Source organism: Rhipicephalus microplus, chromosome 2 (genome assembly GCF_043290135.1).
Source record: "Rhipicephalus microplus isolate Deutch F79 chromosome 2, USDA_Rmic, whole genome shotgun sequence".
Taxonomy (NCBI): domain Eukaryota; kingdom Metazoa; phylum Arthropoda; class Arachnida; order Ixodida; family Ixodidae; genus Rhipicephalus; species Rhipicephalus microplus.
The window spans coordinates 299,947,016-299,966,273 of NC_134701.1; the positions used below are offsets into that span (position 1 = coordinate 299,947,016).

A 19,258-nucleotide genomic window follows, 5' to 3' on the forward strand; every position below is an offset into this window, starting at 1 on the left:
CGCTTCTTCAGATTTAGTTGCAAGCCGGCATTGCTTACACGTGCGAAAACTTCTTTCAGACGTTGGAGATGCGTGGAGAAATCTGGAGCGAAGACGACAACGTCATCAAGGTAACACAAGCACGTGTGCCATTTCAAATTACGCAGAACGGTGTCCATCATGCGCTCAAAGGTCGCAGGTGCATTACACAAACCAAACGACATGACGAATACATACAAGCCATCGGGTGTGATGAAGGCAGTCTTCGGTCGAGCGTCATCAGCCATGGGTACTTACTTGCCAGTACCCCGAGCGCAGATCGAGAGAAGAAAATATTCAGCTTTGTGAAGGCTGTCACTTGCGTCATCAATGCGCGGCCGGGGGTAAACATCCTTGGAGTGATCTTATTGAGCCGTATGTAGTCCACACAGAATTGACCGCAGAGAACCATCTTTCTTCGCAACAAGAATAACAGGAGACGCCCATGAATTGTCCGACGGCCAAATAACGTCGCGTCGGAGCATAACGTCAACCTGCTTATTAATTTCCCGACATGCAGCAGGCGACACATGGTATGGACATTGCCGTAATGGTGGATGGGCACCAGTGTCGATACGATGCCTAACAGTGGACGCGCGATTGAGAAAACTTCATCCGACATCGAAAGAAGAACGTTACTCTTGCAACAGGTCCAGAAGCTGGGAACGCTGTACCGACATAAGTTTGTCATCAATGTAGGGGCCAAATACATCAAGAGATGATGGATCAGAAGTGGAAACAGCACTGATGGTACGCGAATTAGGGACAACACAAGTCATCCGGTACGTCCAGGACTCGTGCGTCATTGACTCGTTCCACTCTGCCGAGACATTCCCCTCGAACCAAGGTAACAGTGTGCGGGGATGGGTTGGTCACAAAAATATCGGCGTTGCCCTGGATGATTTGCACGGTCGCAAAAGGTACTAGCAACCCTTTCCTTCTGGAAGCATGGTCGAATGGCGAAACGAGTGCAATTGTGTCGGAGAGACCGATGCAGTAGACCGATACACCCATCGTCGAGCTTGAAGGCACTATGGTATCGTCTTTCACGAGAATCTTGCTCAGTGTCGAAAGACTGTCTTCTGGCGTCAAATGCGAGAAGTGAGAGTTCAATTTCGACGGCGGCACAATGAATGACGGCGTCATTGTGGGAGAGAAAATCCCATCCCAGGATCCCGTCATAAGAACATGCAGGAATGATGATGAATTGGGCGACATACAGAACCTCCTGAACGACAACGCAAGCTGTGCACCCTGCTGTAGGATGAATACGATGTGAACTAGCGGTACGAAGGGACAACCCAGAAATTGGCGCCGTCACTTTTCGAAGCAAGCGGCAAAGGTTTTCGTCCATAACTGATACCGCAGCTCCAGTGTCAATAAGAGCAGATGCAGAAACACCATCCACAAGCGCGTCAGTGACATTACAAGGGCGGCTCTGAGGGCTTGCACAATGCGATAGCGTCGCAGCCCTTGCCTCGGGCACTGCGACGACTAGTTTTCCCGCTCGTGAGCAGCTGAACTTGGCCGCATGGGGGACGGGGAACGACGTCGTGGAGACGGTGATCTTCGAGGAGATGGAACTGGTCAAGACGGCGGTGGCATAGACGGCGGTTTTTCGTGATAGGGACGGCTGAGGTGGTTAGCAACAGGCGAAGAAATTGGAGCCGGCTGTACGCGATAGCAATAACAGGCTACATGACCGGTGTAATCGCAGGCAAAGCAAATGGGCCGGTTGTCGGGTGTGCGCCATCTGTTCACCGGGGTAGGTCTCACCCATGTTGCAAGGGCCGATGAATGGAACGGTGGCTGCATGGTGGGCTGGAGCTGAGTCTGAGGGGTCGCGTCAACATACGCAGCCGGCATACCCGCTGCAAAGGATGAAGGCTGTGCGGCAGCTTCGGCGTAAGTCAGTGGGGCGGGCGTTTGAACGACTGGAGGCGGCCTGGCGACCACTTAGGCATAACTTGGGGGGGCAGGGGCCGGAAGTTGTTGTGAGCATAAATAGCGGAGGCATGACCTCCGCTATTTTATGCTCAATCGCTCGGCATATGGGTGGAAGAATGGTAGTGGCCGACTGTTGAGCAGCCGGTGGGTGGGCAAAGGGCAGGAGAGAGAACTGCCACGCGATTTCCTTACATATGAAAGACTTGAGGTCTGCCAGCAGCGCCACCTGATCACAACTCGCCTCCAAGCCAGCAAGCCCTGCAGCTAGTGGTGTGGAGCGGCGGGTCATCGAACGCTTCCGGCGGAGCTCCTCGTAGCTTTGGCACAGCGTGATGATCTCAGCCACTGTGCCTGGGTTTTTGGCAAGCAGCATCGTGAAGGCATCATCGTCAATGCCTTTCATAACGTTCCAGATCTTGTCAGATTTGGACATGCTGTTGTTGGATTTCTTGCACAAGTCCAGGACATCTTCGATGTAACTGGTGAAAGATTTACCGGCCTGCTGAGCGCGTTCACATAAGCGCTGCTCGGCTTGCGGCTTACGAACTTTAGGGCGGCCAAAAACGTTGGTGATTGAGGTTTTAAAATCGGACCAGGTTGCGAAATCGGAAACGTGGTTGTTGTACCACAAGCTTGCAAAACCCGCAAGATAGAACACCAAATTTGTCAACTTGCCGTCTTCATCCCGTTTGTTGGGGACGCTCGCGCGCTCATAAATGGCGAGCCAGTTCTCCACGTCAGTGCCATCAACGCCCGTGAAGATGGGCGGATCACGCATCCTGGGGACACCGGGACAAGGAGGTGGCATGGGAGGAGGCGTTTGCTGAGAGGCGTCGTGGAACATGGTAAATGGCAGGGTATGCGATTGTAGTTCGAAGGGCATCGAAAGGGATCGTAGCACTCTCTACCAATTTGTTAGGGCGTTTATTAGCCGGCACACAGCGAGCATACACAATGGCACCAGTAACGACCAAGCACGGACTCTCAGCGCGAGCAGCGTCCTTTTTGGGTAGACCCACTAGAAAGCACTTGACAGTTCGACCAATTTCATTGTTCGGCGGCTTCTCTACAAAAGTACTATTTGGAGCAATTATTGGAACAGCAACAAATTAGTTTTGGAGCACTAAAATCAAACTTCGGAGCCGGATATGAGGAAAAACATGCATTTTTATTAGAAAACAACCAATTTGGAGCCGTATAAGAAAGAAGGCTTTCATTTACAAAAGAAATATGTATAAACCATTCAAAATCACCTAAATCATGCTGTGGGAACATGAGCAATGCCATTTCTATGAAAGTGGTATTTTAAACCACGCCACTGAGCAAACAATGATAAAGTCCATATTAGCATTTTCTGCACCTGACAAATAATTTGACAGACTGCTGGGGCACACACATCTGGCGCACAATTTAGTTTGTCTTTTAGGAAAGCAGAAATGTCATACACTGCTCTAAATATTTGCCAGTGGCTTATTTAGGTGTCATTTTTTATACTGGTATTCAGAATTATGTGGTGTAGCTTAGTGGAAATAATATTTGGTATGGCAACAAGTGCTTCATCTGCCGAGTCAATGTTTAGCTGCAGGTAAAAGTACTTTGCCGGCGTTTTTTTGCACAAGTTGTTTGCATGCGTTGCGCACATTGTTCGCAGAGTTACAAAAGTATTATGGTTTAGCCATTAGGAGAAATATAGGCAGCTTAGAGGACGTGCAGAGGTGCAACACCTAGGCCAATTGTGCCAGTTTAATACAATTTTTTATTGTTGTGCCAAGCTTCGGCAAATGCGATGCTCCATCGCAACTCGACGCGCTCGAGCAGGGATAAAATCCGACCCAGCGCATCACCGGTGGTGATTGTCGTCAGAGCAGTTTCTTTGATCACGCGGCAAACCGACCCCTGCAGCTCGAAGCTGCTCCAACTCGGGGAAAGGACCGCGATAGAGTGCGCTGCTTTCGCTGCCATCAACGAGAGCACATAGCGAGGGAGTGCTACGCATTTGGGCCTCCTGTGAGGCAGGAAAACGGGGGCGCGGGCTGTTCAGGAAGGCACGAGTGGCCGTACCCTTGCTTCTCCCCTCTGCATACAAGGCAAGAAGTCTTGCTGGTGCGCAAGCGCCGTTTATTTCGGTCACCATTGTCGGTCGCGAATTCTCAGCGCTGCTGGACACGGGCGCAAGCGCTTCGTTGTTTGGCGAACAGGTGTTATCCCACTTGCAAATCGCTCGGTCCGCTTGCGGGAAAGCCGAACGACATTGACCCTCGCGAAAGGCATGCCCCAGTCGGCGGGCGCCACGAGGTTGACTGTCAGATGAGAAGGCCGAATGGGAAGCGCACGTTTCATTCATCTTCCAGGGCTCAGGGTTCCTGTTATTCTCGTTCGGGACTTTCTCATAAGAACCGGTATCGTAGTGGACATTGGAGGCTATCGTGAAGAACCTTTTTCCGAGCTAAAGTCGTTCATCAGCCTACCGGCGCTTTCTATTGCCTGTGCAGCAGAAGCATCGAAATCGTGTCACATGCAAATTTCAGAGCCAGGCCCCTGCGCTATGCACTCGTCGTCTCAAAATCCCCATCGGGATCAAGCGGCACAACAGCAAAAGGCTCCGCATTCTTTGATCGCCTGTGCGACTCAATCGGTTGATACACAGAAGGCTCGTCTGTCGGCACTGTTACTCAAATACGATGAGCTCTTCACCGATCAACCAGGCTGTACCAATTTGGTGAGCCATTCGATCGAAACTGGCGACGCGCTTCCTTTGAAGTGTAACCCCAGGCCCGTCAGCCAGGCCAAGAGGCAGGTAATTGACGGCTTTCTGGACTAGATGCTCTCAGCTGGCACTGTTCGCTGTTCATCCAGCACCTGGGCGTCTTCAATTGTGTCGGTGCCTAAGAAAGATGGCAGTCATCGCCTGTGCGCAGACTACCGCCGTCTGAACGGAGTGACTCGATAGGATGCCTATCCGCTCCCCACGATTAGCTCCATCGTAGAAAACCTCGGCACTGCGCAGTAATTTACCACATTAGATGCCTCCAAAGGTTACCTACAGATCCGGAAGGATGAGCGTGACCGGTGCAAGACCGCGTTCATGTCCCACAGAAAGTTATTTTGAGTTCACTCGTATACCCTTCGATCTTCGCAATGCTCCTGCGACTTTTCAGAGACTCGTGGACCGCGTCCTCGGGGAAGCAGAGTGGTCTTACTGCATGTGCTACATCGACGACATCGTGATTTATTCACGAACCATCGAAGAGCAGTTGGCCCACATTGCCGATGTGCTCGAGAGGGTGAGAGCCGCCGCGATGACGTTAAATCCCGCAAAGGCCCAACTTGCGCAAACCCTAGTTCAGTTACTTGGCTTCACGCTAGGCAAAGGCATCATTGAGCCAGAACGAGAGAAACTTCGAGCAATCCTCGACTTCCCCGCGCAAGGACGTATGCGGCCTGCGCCGCTTTCTCTGAATAGCCAATTTTTACCGGCCGTTCATTCCGTCATGTGCCCGAGTGCAGGTGCCTTTGACCAAGCTCTTGGGTAAGTCAGCTGAGTAGCGTTGGGGACCTGAGCAGCAAGAGGCTTTTTGCCGTCTGTCTAGCGCCATTGCGGAGATGGCGCAAGCTCAAGCTCTCCGACCTGACCAGACCGTTTGTTGTCCAGACTCGCAAGCGATCTGGGATTAGGAACAGTTCTCCTACAAGAATGCGATAGTGTGTTGCAGCCGTTGGCCTTTGCCAGCCGCTCATTGATAGCTGCGGAAAGGAAATATTCCGTGACCTAGAGGGAGTGTCCAGCCATCGCGTTTGCACTGCGGAAGTTTGATGTCTACCTTAATGGGACAAAATTTGTGGTGCAAACAGATGACAGTGCGCTTAGCTGGGTGATAAAGCTCCCTGAGCCTGCAAGCAGGCTGGCGCGACGGGCGCTCCTAATACAGCATTATGACTTTTCAGTGCAGTATCAGAAGGGGAGCACTGACGTGATAGCTGATGCGCTATCTTGTGACCCAGTGTCTACCATGAGCCTGGATCCCGATGCAACAACCGCTAGCGGTGCCTTTTCACAAGCGAGCGATGCAGGCGGAACGGGGGCGAAGCCGCCGAGCGGAGAAACGAGCAAGTGTGCCGACGAGCAAACCCTTTCCACGAGCCAGGCAAGCAGCGCGCCTCGAAGCGGGCAAGAGGAGGAGCGAAAGGGAAGCGAACCCATGACGCCAATGCAAGTGGAGGCGATGGCTGCAGTCCTGAGTGGGAACGATACCAGGCTCCTCTTTGGGAGAATGGGAATCGCTTTCAGCAGACAAGAGTTACTGAAGGCCCAGCAAGATGATCCGTTTTGTCGCGAGTTGAGCAACGGTTTCAGGGAGACGGAGCACCGAGACGCTACTGGTAGTGCGGCTGGCGCAGGGGGACGGGAACCGGCGTGTGTCGCTGGGTCCCCCGCGGATACATACTTGCCGGACCATGATGGACTCCTGCTGAAATACATAGCCACTGGTGAAGAGTCAGTGGACCCGTTAAAGATGGTTGTGCCACAAAGTCTGAGAGGCGCACTGTTGCGAGGCTCTCACGACGAGCCCATGGCCGGTCACATGAGTGGCTCCAAAGTTTTTACATCTCATGGTAGTCGTTGATAATTTTTCCAAATGGGTGGAGCTGTTTTCGCTGCGGAAAGTGACAGCGCGAGCGGTGCTAGAGAGGCTACAGGAAGTGTTTTGTCGGTTCGGCTTTCCGAAAAGATTGATCACGAACAATGCGTTGTATTTCACCGTTCGGGTGTTTGGTGATACGTGCCGTTCCCTAGGAATAGATCACTGCACCACTTCGCCCTACCATCCCCAGTCCAATTTGACGGAGCGAACCAATCGTACGCTCAAACCGATGTTGGCGGCTTTTGCCGAAAGTCAAAGGCACTGGGCAGACCATTTGAGTGAACTCGCGTTTGCAATCCGAACCTCCGAGAGTCGCTCTACTGGTTTCTCTCCCGCCTTCCTTAATTTTGGAAGGGAGTTGGCAAATCCGATGACCAGTGTCATGCAATGCCAGCTCGGAGATGAGGAAAAACCGGCAGACTATTCTGCTTACGCTTCCACACTTCGGGACAGGCTTTGTCGAGCTCTCAGTAGAGCGAGGCAGAGTTTGGCATCGGCCAGGGCCGAGCAAAAGGCCCAGTACGACCGAAAACGTCGCCACCTTTCATTTAAGGTAGGTGACCTCGTCCCGAAGTGCAACCACGCTCTTAGCGACGCAAGCGAGGGTTTCTCAGCTTCACTCGCTCCAAAGTGGCTTGGTCTGTACCGAGTGGAGAAAGCTTGGTCTCCACTCGCGTACTTGCTGAAAGACCCGCTTTCTGGAAAACTCAGCTGTGCCCACATCGTAGCACAGGAAGCAGTCAGCTTCCTGTGCTACGATGTGGGCACAGTGATTTCGCGCCGGACGACGGGCTTATTCCTGCAACCAAAGGCCCTCATACTTAGTGTCTAGTGGAAGCAGTCAGCTTCCTGATGTGGGCACAGTGATTTCGCGCCGGACGACGGGCTTATTCCCGCAACCAAAGGCCCTCATACTTAGTGTCTAGTCTCAGTTAGCTAACTTCTTTAAAGCCAGTGGTTGCAAGGAAGTCGTCTCCCCCCAGTTGCTGCTGCCGATTTTCATTTGAGTGTTCTTGTTAACTTGATGTTTTTTCGTGTTTTTTGTTTTTTCTCCTCGCTGGAGGAGGGGATCGTGAATTGGTGCTTTAGCGTGGGGAGAGGGACAAAGGACACTCTGTGCCTTCCTTTGCGGGGCACGCTTGGAGAGACCCGACCACTGGAGGTGTGTGTGCGTGGGTACGTGCTTGTGGCGACAACAACTTAAGAAGTCACCGACCCCTACACCACCTTGGACTCTGAAGGTGTTCGGAGACCTACAGTCGTTAGGCAGCCTGGTTGTGCCCTGCTCCCGACCGTCGCTGAGAAGCTCTGCTGGCCTTTCTATCACGACTCCTGCACGAGGCCAGCTGTCGCAGACGCTGTGCACGACTCGACAGACGCCACAGGACGCCTCGCAGTCAGTGAATTTGGCGACCATGATTCCAGCAGAAGGGCCGGCTGTCGCAGCGAGGTCCATCCGAACCTCCACCGAAGCGGCGTTCGTCGGACTTGCAGGGCTGTCGTCAACATCGACAAGACGAAGGTGAGCCCGTTCTTCGCATGAGGGCCTCGACGAGAACTCTCGCCTTGCACTCTCGCATCCACGCAGTCACCCAAGTCAAACATTACGTGACGTTTCCCCTCTGAACCGTGCATGCGCTCTTGCGTGAGCATCATGAACTCCCATTACCCCTCTTCCACGGCGCCACTGTATTTCTCAGATGTATTCTTGTGTTGTTCTATTTTTTTTCTTCAGCAGCAGTTGCAGAGCGAGGCTGAGGCTAGCTGTTGCCCATTGCATGACGTCTTTGCGTGCATGGCCGACGACCGGCTGCCTTTGCAGACCGGTATACAGGGTGAATAAAAGAGAGGAGGATGTGCGAATCTGAGGCGCGCCCGCGACCATTTCGCGGCATTCCGCCGCACGACCACACCCTTTTGCTTTTTCTGCTCTGGTAACAGCGCATGGCGATAGATGGCGCCATGTGTGGGTGATGCACATGTTACGTGTGCGCCGAGGGAGCTCTCTCTCCTCCGTGGTCGGCGCCGGGTAAGCACGTGTTTCCTACGTCGGCGTCCCTTTTGGGAATCACCGGACTGTAGCCTGCCTGGGGTGGCCTTTGGCACCTCGGCAGGCATGTTTACTTGAGTGGTGCTAGCTTCGGTACCGTACACTAAGCCCACAGCGGTGCCTAGTGCTTGAAGTGTTCTTACCACACCGAGCCGCACTTGCCGTAAGACTAAGCGTAAGAGGTTCACCGTAACACTCACGACCAGGCCCAGCGGCTATCGTGAGAGTGCGCAGGTTAGCCGCGAGGGACCTTTTCCTGACAGGCGTGTTAAAGCTCACCTTTGCCAGCTGCGACGTGCTCGCGGTTTCCCCTTATCGTGAATGTCCGCGTGCGGGTGCCTTTGCTCTTCGCGCCCCTGGAGCGGACGTTGTACTGTTGTTCGGGGTGCCGCCAAAGGCAATAAAGTGTTATGTATTTTGTATTGGAACACTGTCTCATTTTGCCGGGCCACACTAAACGCCTGATTAGTTGAGCGCATGCGGAGCGGTGCGCTACACGCGAGTAGGTGACGGAGTCGCGGCCCTGTGGCTCGCTAAGCGTGAACCCACGGTGATCATCCGCTACGGTGAGTAACAGGGTCACCATAGTACTTCAGCTATCCCTCATTAGTTTTGCTGAAGTACATTGCCTAGTGGCTCTTAAGGGGCATCGCTATGCGGATTTGAGACGAAATGGACATCGGGAATCGGCACACTACACCTAAAGTTTACAAAGTAACTGAACTTGTGCTGACCGCCACTTCAATTTGTCTACTCAAACTTACACTGCAAAATGCGGGACCATGGAAATATTTAGAATTAAGTGGCATTTTGAAATAGCCGAGTTCGAATTAACGAGGCTTTAGTCTATGTGAAAGTGCACGAACATCCAAGAGATTAGCTCTTCCATTCTGATGATGAATCAACATTTATTGAGCCCAAAATTGTTGATAGTGCGCGCAGGCACCAGACATAGCGGTTCCCTAGTTACGGGACTCGTATGTATCCAGCAGCTCCTGGCCCCTGTACGTCAGTTTGAATTAACGAGGCTTTACTCTATGTGGAAGTGCAGGAGCTTCCGAGAGAATAGCTTTTCCATTCTAAGAAGACATCCTGTCTCACTCTCTACGTTTCCAATCGTCAACCTGGGAAACATAAGTTGATATTTTGCATTCGTGAATATTTGGTCGACACTTGATACGAGTAAAGGTGGTCTTTTTTTTCAAACGAAATCTGAAAATTACCATATTATGCGTGGTAGGCATAAAACTACGTCAAAAAATCAAGGCTTTCAATACATTACTTCAAGACCAGATTCGTCATAAAATGCTTATCATCGCGAAACTGAAGAACGTATAATCGAAATTCCAAAGCATTTCTCTTCAAGTTCTGTTTAATGAAAGACGTGTACTGTAATTGTACTCTCAACACAGGTTTCCTCATCTGCAAACCAGGAAACTTGACTCAAAATTTCAGGGGGCCACCAAGCATGCTCAGTGGTCCTTTTAAAAGCACCAGGAAGCCTTGTCTGATGAAGCGATTAAACACATGCAGCAACTGTGCTCCAGGTCCAGAGGGCTGCAAAGGGCTGGGTGGTCAGTTAGCGTTTATGGCTACACTTCAAAAGTACCATAAAGGAGGCATCGTTGCGTGACTCACCCCTTTGTTAAGAGGCATGCAAATGCCCAAGTCCTGGACGGTTAACTGGAGGAAGAGCGTGCCCAGCGCTTGGCTGCTCAGCTGCGGAAACTGAGGCACCCGCTCAAACAATTGCTGTGTGGCTGTCAGCACCTGCACAATTCATCAAGCCCATCACTACCACAAAAGAGTGAGACAACATGCCTTCAACTGTGCCTTTGTAAGATGCAATCATTCCATGCTGACAGAGAGGCTGCAGCATCACTCACTAGTGACAGATCACCAAAATAGGAATCATATGGACATGTAATCAGATGTGCAAAAGCCAAACTACAATTTAGAGCTATTTTCGGAGCAGGGAAATACAAATTTAAAGCAGGTTAGGAAGAAAAAAAATTTGAGCACCACATCCCAAATTTGGAGCAGTCTAAAAAAGCATACTTTCGAAACAGAAAACAACAGAAAGAAAGTAATTCCACCACAGGAATATAAGTATAATATGAAAGTGAACTGTCTCTTCACAGAAATAGTTGACTGTGTATTGTACATTGATATACTATGAAAACTCCCAAAATGTTTTTTTGGTGTTTGACAGCTATAGCACACTGTTTCACATGAATGCGTTCCCGTGGCCCTGAGTGGCACATCCCAATTAGTGACAATTGTGGCCGTGATAAAAAAATTTGTGATAGCTGGACCACATTTGAACACAGCATATGGTAACTCCCACGTTGTAAAGATGGCACCAGAAATCCCAAAGTAAATAGTCGTACTCAATATGCACTCCTTCAAAACATCCTCATTTGAGGAGAGGCGAGTGCTCTCCAGTCATAGGGCAACCTATGCCAATGCTCATGCATGTAGTACCCCACAGTGCTTCAGGAATGCATTGCTTGAGCCACCATGAACATGGAAACGTGTTGCACTTCCTCTTGCCCCACTAAAGTACTGGCCTGCACAACCACTTACCCGTCAATGCCACTACCTTTCTGTGACACTTAACGCAGCAGTTTTATCAGCCAGTGAAGACGTGCTAGCGAAGCCTCCTGCACGTGCATTGATAGAATGCTATCCACAGTGGCCGGTCAGATTGAGAGGTCTGCCTCCTAAATCGTTTTAATCAATAAGTATTTTTCTTTGGATTTTTTTCTTCGTCATTTGTTTTTGCACATTTACCTAACATCACTTCCACGATGGAAATGATGTCAGTGAAGTCTCAATCAACCTTAGCATAAAACACTTATATATGTAAAAACTTACAAATCATAGTCCCCAAGCTTGTGTATAAAAGTGTCACTAGACTAACATCCATGTCAAAATAATTAATTGACCAGATTGCATTACACGAAAAAGCAGACAGCCTTCTGCACCACACTATGTGGTCGACTTCGCCACAAATGGGGGGAGGGGGAAAGCAGTTAATCTTTGCCGACGCACCTGTATGCTTAAAGAAGCCAGCCGAATACAGACAAGCAGTCACTTGTCCCAACTACATATTAGCCTTTAGAACAATAAAAGGGTATGCCTATGAATAAAATCTGATTGTTGCTTTAATTTTCGAATATCCAAGTGCTGCAGTTTTGGCACTAACTGAAAAACAGACCACTTTTCGGGCACCTGACAAAATGCATGCCTAGGTCTCCTCTGCGCAAATGAATTGGGTTGGTTAATGTTATCCAAAACTTTTGAAGTTATCATAATTAGGAACATTTTTAAGGTAGTCGAACAATCTGGCACAGTGTGATGCTATTCAACTAATTTCACAGGTTTCGTGCAACTTCCTGAAACTATATAAAATTGGCCCGAATGGCAAAGCGTGGCACCCCTGAGCAATGCTTCTTAAAATTGATTCCAGAGGCCACAGGTAAGTGCACACGCACACAGTAAGGAGTTGAAAAACTCAAGCCATATTTCAAGACAATAATTTTTTGAGATATTTTCGGTTTTTGCAATGTTTTGCAAACAATACATCTCAATGGGCGACAGTGTTTTCAGTAATGCATTAAAACGAGGTGGGCTCGGAAACTGTGCCTGCACTTTTATATGTCAATATTCTTTCAGGAAGTTGTGCAAAATTTACATAATCCACACAGCTGACACAGATAATATGGTACACCTTTATATTCTGGGAATTCTATTAGAAAAAAGTCCCATTCAGTTAGCAGATTTTAGTATCTACAAATACGTAAGTCTTTTTAAAATTTTCACAGTGCTTTTTAAGTCTTTATTTATTTATTTATTTATTTATTACAAGTACCTACATCGCCCATTGGGCATTGTTGTAGGGGGTTACAGTAGAAAATAGAATACAAAACAGCAAAATTAAAGGCAAATAAATCAAGCGTTACAGTATACAGGAGATATCAACACTTATAGTACATCGTTAGAACAAAAGTACAAAACACAGGATTATACAACGAAAGCAGAAATTATACTTATAAAAATCAACAACCAAGAGAAGTACAAAGCAAACGTTAAATATATGGGTTATTTCAGCAGCTCAATATGCTGTTTCAATGGCTGTTAGGAAATTAGAATCAGAGAATATTGGTATTTTTAGCACACTCCACTCACTAATAGAATTTGGAAAGAAAGAGTATTTAAAGACATTCAATCGACAGGTATATTCTCTAATTTTATATAAGTGATCTTTTCGTTTGGACATATAACTAGGCGTCTTTAAATACCGCTCTTTATTTAGCCCAGTCTTACCATGATATATATTATAGAGAAATTTAAGTCTTTGAACTTTCCGTCGTCCACAAAGGGGTTCCCATCCCAAGGCCTGAAGAATTCCCGAAGACCTTATTCTAAAATCGTAGTTTCCTGTAACAAACCTAGCAGCCCTTTTTTGCACCCTCTCCAACTTTTCTTTCAGTACATTCGTGAAAGGGTCCCAAGAAACACAAGCATACTCTAAAATTGGGCGCACATTTGTAATATACAGGGTTTCCTTGAGTGTTTGCGGCGCGTCGCTGAAATTTCTTTGAAAAAAATGAATTAAGCGCGAAGCCTTGGCTGTGATTAGATCGACGTGACTGGTCCAATCTAGTGTTGCCGTGAATGTTACGCTGAGATACTTAACTTGATCTACCTTTTGTACTGCGCAGGAATTTAAGTAATAAGACCTGGATACAACCTTTTTTTTTGTTATTAAATTGCACATGAAAACATTTATTTAGGTTCAAACTCATTTGCCACTGAGCACACCAAGACACAATCTTATCGAGGTCGGACTGAAGTACTGTGGTGTCATCAAAACACTTGACTGGGCAATACAAAACACAATCATCAGCATAAAGCCTCACTGTTGATTTCAAACCCAGTGGAAAATCATTGATAAAAATAAAAAACAGAAGCGGCCCCAGGACCGACCCCTGTGGCACCCCGGACAGTACATCAGCTGTTGATGAAGACACACCATTTATCACAACACATTGCTTGTGGCCGCTGAGATAATCCTTAATTCAGTCTATGAGGGTTTTAGGAATACCAAGAAAAGACCACTTATGAAGCAAAAGACAAAAAGTCTTAATTTTTGGTCAGTGACTGTATACCGAAACTGTATACCTAGTAGCTAGGGGTGTCTTCAAATAAACCTTTACGTTTTTGAAGCTTATATGCAACAAAAATAACGTAAAAAGTTTTAAAGAAATGTAAACGAAATTATAGTTAACCCTACGTACGTGACGCCTCCATAGATGACAGAAACTTTGCGCTCATTCAGCAGGCAACCCCTTCAATACAAGGCATAGCCTCCGAAATTAGCAAACGCCAAAATTGCTGATCTCAAAGGCCAAGTACAAAGACCCTTACCCTATATGTAGGTAGTGCCGCCATAGATGACGGGCATTTCGCGCTCATCTGGCAGGCAAGGGAAATCGAGGAGGCTATGGCCAAACGTAGTCTCACAACAATGTCAACACCTCGAGATCGAGGCAAGCCAATCCAGTAGCCATTCTCCTTTGTGGCTGTGGGAGCCGAGTCGGTGAGTTAATTGTGCATTAGGCCTATTCCCAGACAACAATCGATGTCCCGAGGTCGTCCTCATAAGGTACAACAATCCTTGCACAGTTCTCTTTGACCTTAGAACTTACTGAGGACAACACAAGCTGGTTTGACCCAGAAACGTCTTTTTGAGTGCTTTCTGAAGACAACAATATAGCCTGAAAAAGTAATTTTAAGGATGTTTTGGAGAGGACAAAAGCAATGCACTAGCGCCGGTTCAAAACACGTTTTGAGTGCTTTCTGAGGACAGCAACTGGTCCAGAAAAGGTCCTGTCAAGGGCCTTCTGGGAATGACAAAGGCATTGCACTGAGCACTTAGATATAATTCCTCAAGACCTTTGGGCACCAAGTAGATGCATTTCATATGTGACAACTTTCTCCACACGTTCGTGTCATAAAGTCATAAAGTTATTGTATATTTCTGCCTCGTTTGTTTCTTTTTTGGCAGAAAATTTTCAAATTACGCGTTCCGCTTATTGAGACCCGTGTAATAATGGGCTTAGGTATCGAACCTGGTATTGCAAAATGTTCATTTGAAACAGTGTGTTCCTAAATGTCACAGCCTTAAATTAGTCATTATACGCTACTGTAGAGCGTAATAACAAAATAGCAGCTTGCAACCATTGGCCATGCGGCACCATTTTGGATAGTCAAGAATCGGAGCCATTCCAAGCCAAGCCAACTGACTGTCAAATTGGGGCCTGTCAGGGAAGATGTATTGTACTAGTGAAGGTTCGTGTCCTTTGTTTGTGTGCATGGCTAAAAGTGAGATATGTGTGAGAGTGTAAATCGTAGCTGACGACGGGAGGTCAATTGCCGTGTTGATGGGTGCACTGGGCTGCTCAACGTTCAGATTGATCATGGATGTATTGTCACCAGCTGACCGCAGTGAAGTGTGGTTCGAAGCAGCCTAGAACACCAGCCAATCATGATCAATTGTGCTTTGAAGTAGCCTGGTCCCAACATGAAAGGATCAGCTTCTGCATCTGACACATGGCCCGACCTCAGGCAAATCAAGTCAATGCCCGTGTCGAGTGTACTGGATGGCTGTCAGAGCAAAGATTCTAACACTAGTGAGCGCATTGGGCGCGATACACGTGGTGATGAGGACACTGTGTCAAACTTTCGAAGAAGATTACAAATGTAGTTCATTGAGCTGTGTTGATTTTCTGCTTTTATTTTTTCAGACTATCAGAACTGCTTTTCTTTTTTCAGACTATACGCGAAACCGAATGCCTGACAAAGGTCTCAGTTGTGATTAATTACTGTTAAATAAATATATTTTAGTCAATAAGCTATTTGTTTGTTTTACTGCAATAGCCCAGTACTGTCATCTCTCTGTTGATTAATACAGTATATATACGCGAGACCTCGCAGGTGTTTTTCTTTTGATGTATGGAATTATCATGAAAAGAAGTAAATTCTATGTAGTATCACTGCCCACAGTACCGAACCGGCCACGCAATCATTGTTCTGAAAAAATACTGAAAAAGTCTTGAAGTGTTGTTTTGAGGATGTGCTGAGGTTGTTATGTGTATGAATAGGGGACGGGATTAGTGCCGTTCTAATACTATAGGAGGACATTCTGAGGGCATCATATTGTCCACACGGAGGCATACTGAGGGCGTCCTGAGGTTTTGTTTGGGTTGTTTGGGTTTGTTCGGCTAAGTGCAGTGGATCACGGTATTATTTCAGCCCGATAAAAGGAAGCGGCCGCACCATGCATTCTCGCTTGAAAAAAAAGCTGCAAATTCTTCAGGAGCTCAATTGAAGCAGCCTGCCCAAGACGGAGGTTGCGAAAAAATACATCCCGAAATCGACGCTGTCGCGAATCTGGAAAGACAGAAAAAAATATTGAAGGCACTGTTAAGAACGGCACCTTTACATCTAAATGGATGCGGATGCCGACGAGGCCTTATGAACAACTAGAAAAAGTTCTTTTTTTGTTGTTCAAGTGTGCACAGAGTTCCAAGTTGCCCATAAGCGGACCTATTCACAAGCAGAAAGCTCGAGAGATCGCTATGTAAATGGGTGTTAAGAACTTTGTCCTAAGCGACGGATGGCTCATTACTTCAAAACACCCCATGGCCTAGTCTTCAAAGCAATCTCAGGTAAGAGTGGTGCAGTCAACAGGGACATTTGCACCGACTGGCAACAGGGGCGGCTTAAGAAAATTTTCGTGAGCATTGAGCTACGGGACGTCTTCACCATCGACAAGGTGGGTCTTTTTTATAAGGCGCTTTCATCAAAGACTCTCACCTTCAACGGCGAAGCCTGTAGCAGAGGAAAATGCTATAAAGATTGCATCATTGCGCTGGTGGGTCTAAACATGGCAGATGAGAAATTGAAGCTGTTGGTAATAAAAAAATCATGGCACCAACGTTGTTTTAAAGGCGTTTGACACCTTCTCGTTGCGTACAATGGAAACGGAAGAGTGTGGATGACCATGGCCATTTTCGAAAACTAGTTTCGGGAGCGAAACTCAACATTTACGAGGCAAAGCAGGAAGATAGTCTTCATAGTGAATAATTGCCCAGCCCATCGGTCAGGTTGAAAGACTCCAAGCCATCACTCTGGAGTTCTTGCCAGCCAATGCAACAGCAGTGATCCAGCTGATGGATCAAGGGGTTATTCAGAACATTAAAGCTCATTACCGTAGACAATTGCTCCATCAAATGCTGCTTACAGCAGGCAGCGGGAAATGCTACAGCATAGATTTATTGGCAGCCATTCACATTTTGGCTTATGTCTGGGAACAAGTGAAGGCAACAACAATACACTGATGCTTTCACCATGCTGGCTATCAAGCGCAAGAAAGCAGTACCTGCTGAAGCAGAAAGCCTTGCCGATGCCGACAATGCGACAGTATTCAGCCAGGTCGTGCCCTCTGTCCCTTTTACGCTGCAGGACTACGAATCAGTTAATAAAAATGTTCGTACCTGTTGTAAAGAGATTGTCGAGGAAATGATTGCGGAAGTGCAAGATGAGGATAAAGCTTCCAGCGATGAATGTGATGACAATACTGGCAGTGCAGTGGTGCCACGAGACCGATCAGCTAAAGAGGCTGTTGAACATTTGCAGCGCTATTTTGAGCATTAGGCTTGTCCAGAATTTCCGGCTAGTTTGTCAAGCATGGGTGCGTACCTTGTTAAAAAACAACTCAAGCATGGCAAACAAACCACTCTTCACTCTTTTTTTTTTTTCCTACTCATCCTGATGAGTAAGGTGGAGTTTGTGAAATTTGAATAAAGTTCTTCGTTCACTAATAAGGTGTACTTTGCCTAAATGAAACTTCTGATAAATAAAACAGTTTCATGGATCCCCTTCGAGTTCCGTTTAAGAGGAGTCGACTGTATTATGTATTTACAACCTCACTCAACAAAGAGTCTTGTCGATCACCTATCAGTATAAACTTGACTCCACTGTACAGTGCTGTGCCATTCTCTCTGCCGCCATGAGCAGGGAACAAAAAGAAAAGAACAAATTCACCTCTTTATTTAGGCTTCCTCGTTGCTCATTCCAGTATTCATAGGCATTCTTGTAGTTAAGCCAGACCAGGACCGCTGGAAATGAGATTGCCCCGATTGTGAGACCTGCCCAACATTCTGTTCAAACAGCAAATACCTTTGTCGAGAGCAATAGGTTGAAAGTAAATCATGGGCCGATTCATGGTGATGAGGACAGCCTCTTTGTCATCATACTGGCTGGAGATCATTTCATCCTGAAAGAAAAGCAATTCGTAGTCACGCAGGCTACAGTCGCCCCCAAAATGACTCACTTGGAGGGCATTACGTAGGCATATCCTAGTCTTGAAGAATGCAAACTGCTGAAATTCCGCTTCTTCAAACAGTGTATTCTGCGAAAAAAAAAAAAAACGATTTACACCACTGTGTGTGAGCAAAACACGTGCAGTGATTTGCAATTGAGCAGGACCTTTTGTAGGGGAGCAGTGCATTGCAAGAAAAGGACAGCATGAAGCAACCACACATTCTGACCTTCTTGTCTTTTCCACTGCTCCCCTAGACTACCAGGCACGCATGTTTTAGCAAAAGGTTTTGTGTGCACAGCAGGCTCCCTAAGGCAAGCACTTAGCCCTAACGTTTGCTAGAAAGCAGAACAAATATTTGCCTTTACATCTCACAAAAACTCACATTTTCATCTATAAATTGCTTCAGTTCAAAGGCATTTCAAAGTACGAAAAAGAAAAAGCTTATAGGGGCACCAACATGAAAGAATCAAATGATAAAATGTCCTTGATTTCACCATTGGACATTTAGTGAGAAAGGAGAAAAACAAGCTCAATGTGTCACTTTTTATCTTTCCAGAGGAATTTCCAAACATGATGTCACGGATTTCAAAGCACATTTTTTTGTATACAGTCGAGCCCACGTATAACGGCTCACTTAAAACGAACTTTCACTTAAAGTGAACACTGTACGCATGACCGTGAAAATCTCGATAATTCGAACTCAAAAGGGCCCGAAAATTTGTTCGAACTAAAAGTTCACATTAATGCAAGCTAAATGAACGGAGGGCTCACCATGAAGTGGCACATGTGCATTGAGCTAACACACGAGGGGGAAGTTTCAGAAGACTTACATTTATTGATTGATTGATTTGTGGAGTTTAACGTCCCAAAACCACCATTTGATTATGAGAGACACCGTAATGGAGGGCTCCGGAAATTTTGACCACCTGGGGTTCTTTAACGTGCACCCAAATCTGAGTACATGGGCCTACAACATTTCCGCCTCCATTACATTTATTCACAAACCACAGGACATCCCTCATTAATTCAAGTAATCGGTGATGCATGTCTGCACATGTTTGCCTTGCAGCGAGTCAATCAATTTCGCATGCAGATTGCAAAACATTTCTACATTGGCTCCAGCATTCTCCTGGGAAGAGAAGTTGCACGAGGAAATGTCCAGCGGAGCCTCTCCGCTACGCAGCCGCAGCATGGCCAGCACGTTAC

The 19,258-nt window shown here is 47.3% G+C and overlaps 1 protein-coding gene across 5 annotated transcripts in view; it reads right to left on the reverse strand.

The window, feature by feature from the left end:
- The window catches only part of tweek (transmembrane protein KIAA1109 homolog tweek), a 1,194,469-nt gene that overhangs the window by 376,675 nt on the left and 798,536 nt on the right, over positions 1-19,258 (reverse strand). For all 5 annotated transcript variants that reach the window (XM_075882507.1, XM_075882492.1, XM_075882501.1 and 2 more), the window contains 4 exons: positions 18,062-18,139; positions 17,908-18,004; positions 17,773-17,846; positions 10,297-10,428 (listed from right to left, as the gene is read on the reverse strand). In XM_075882507.1, the coding sequence (XP_075738622.1) occupies positions 10,297-10,428; positions 17,773-17,846; positions 17,908-18,004; positions 18,062-18,139 (381 nt within the window). The remainder of the gene's footprint in view (positions 1-10,296; positions 10,429-17,772; positions 17,847-17,907; positions 18,005-18,061; positions 18,140-19,258) is intronic.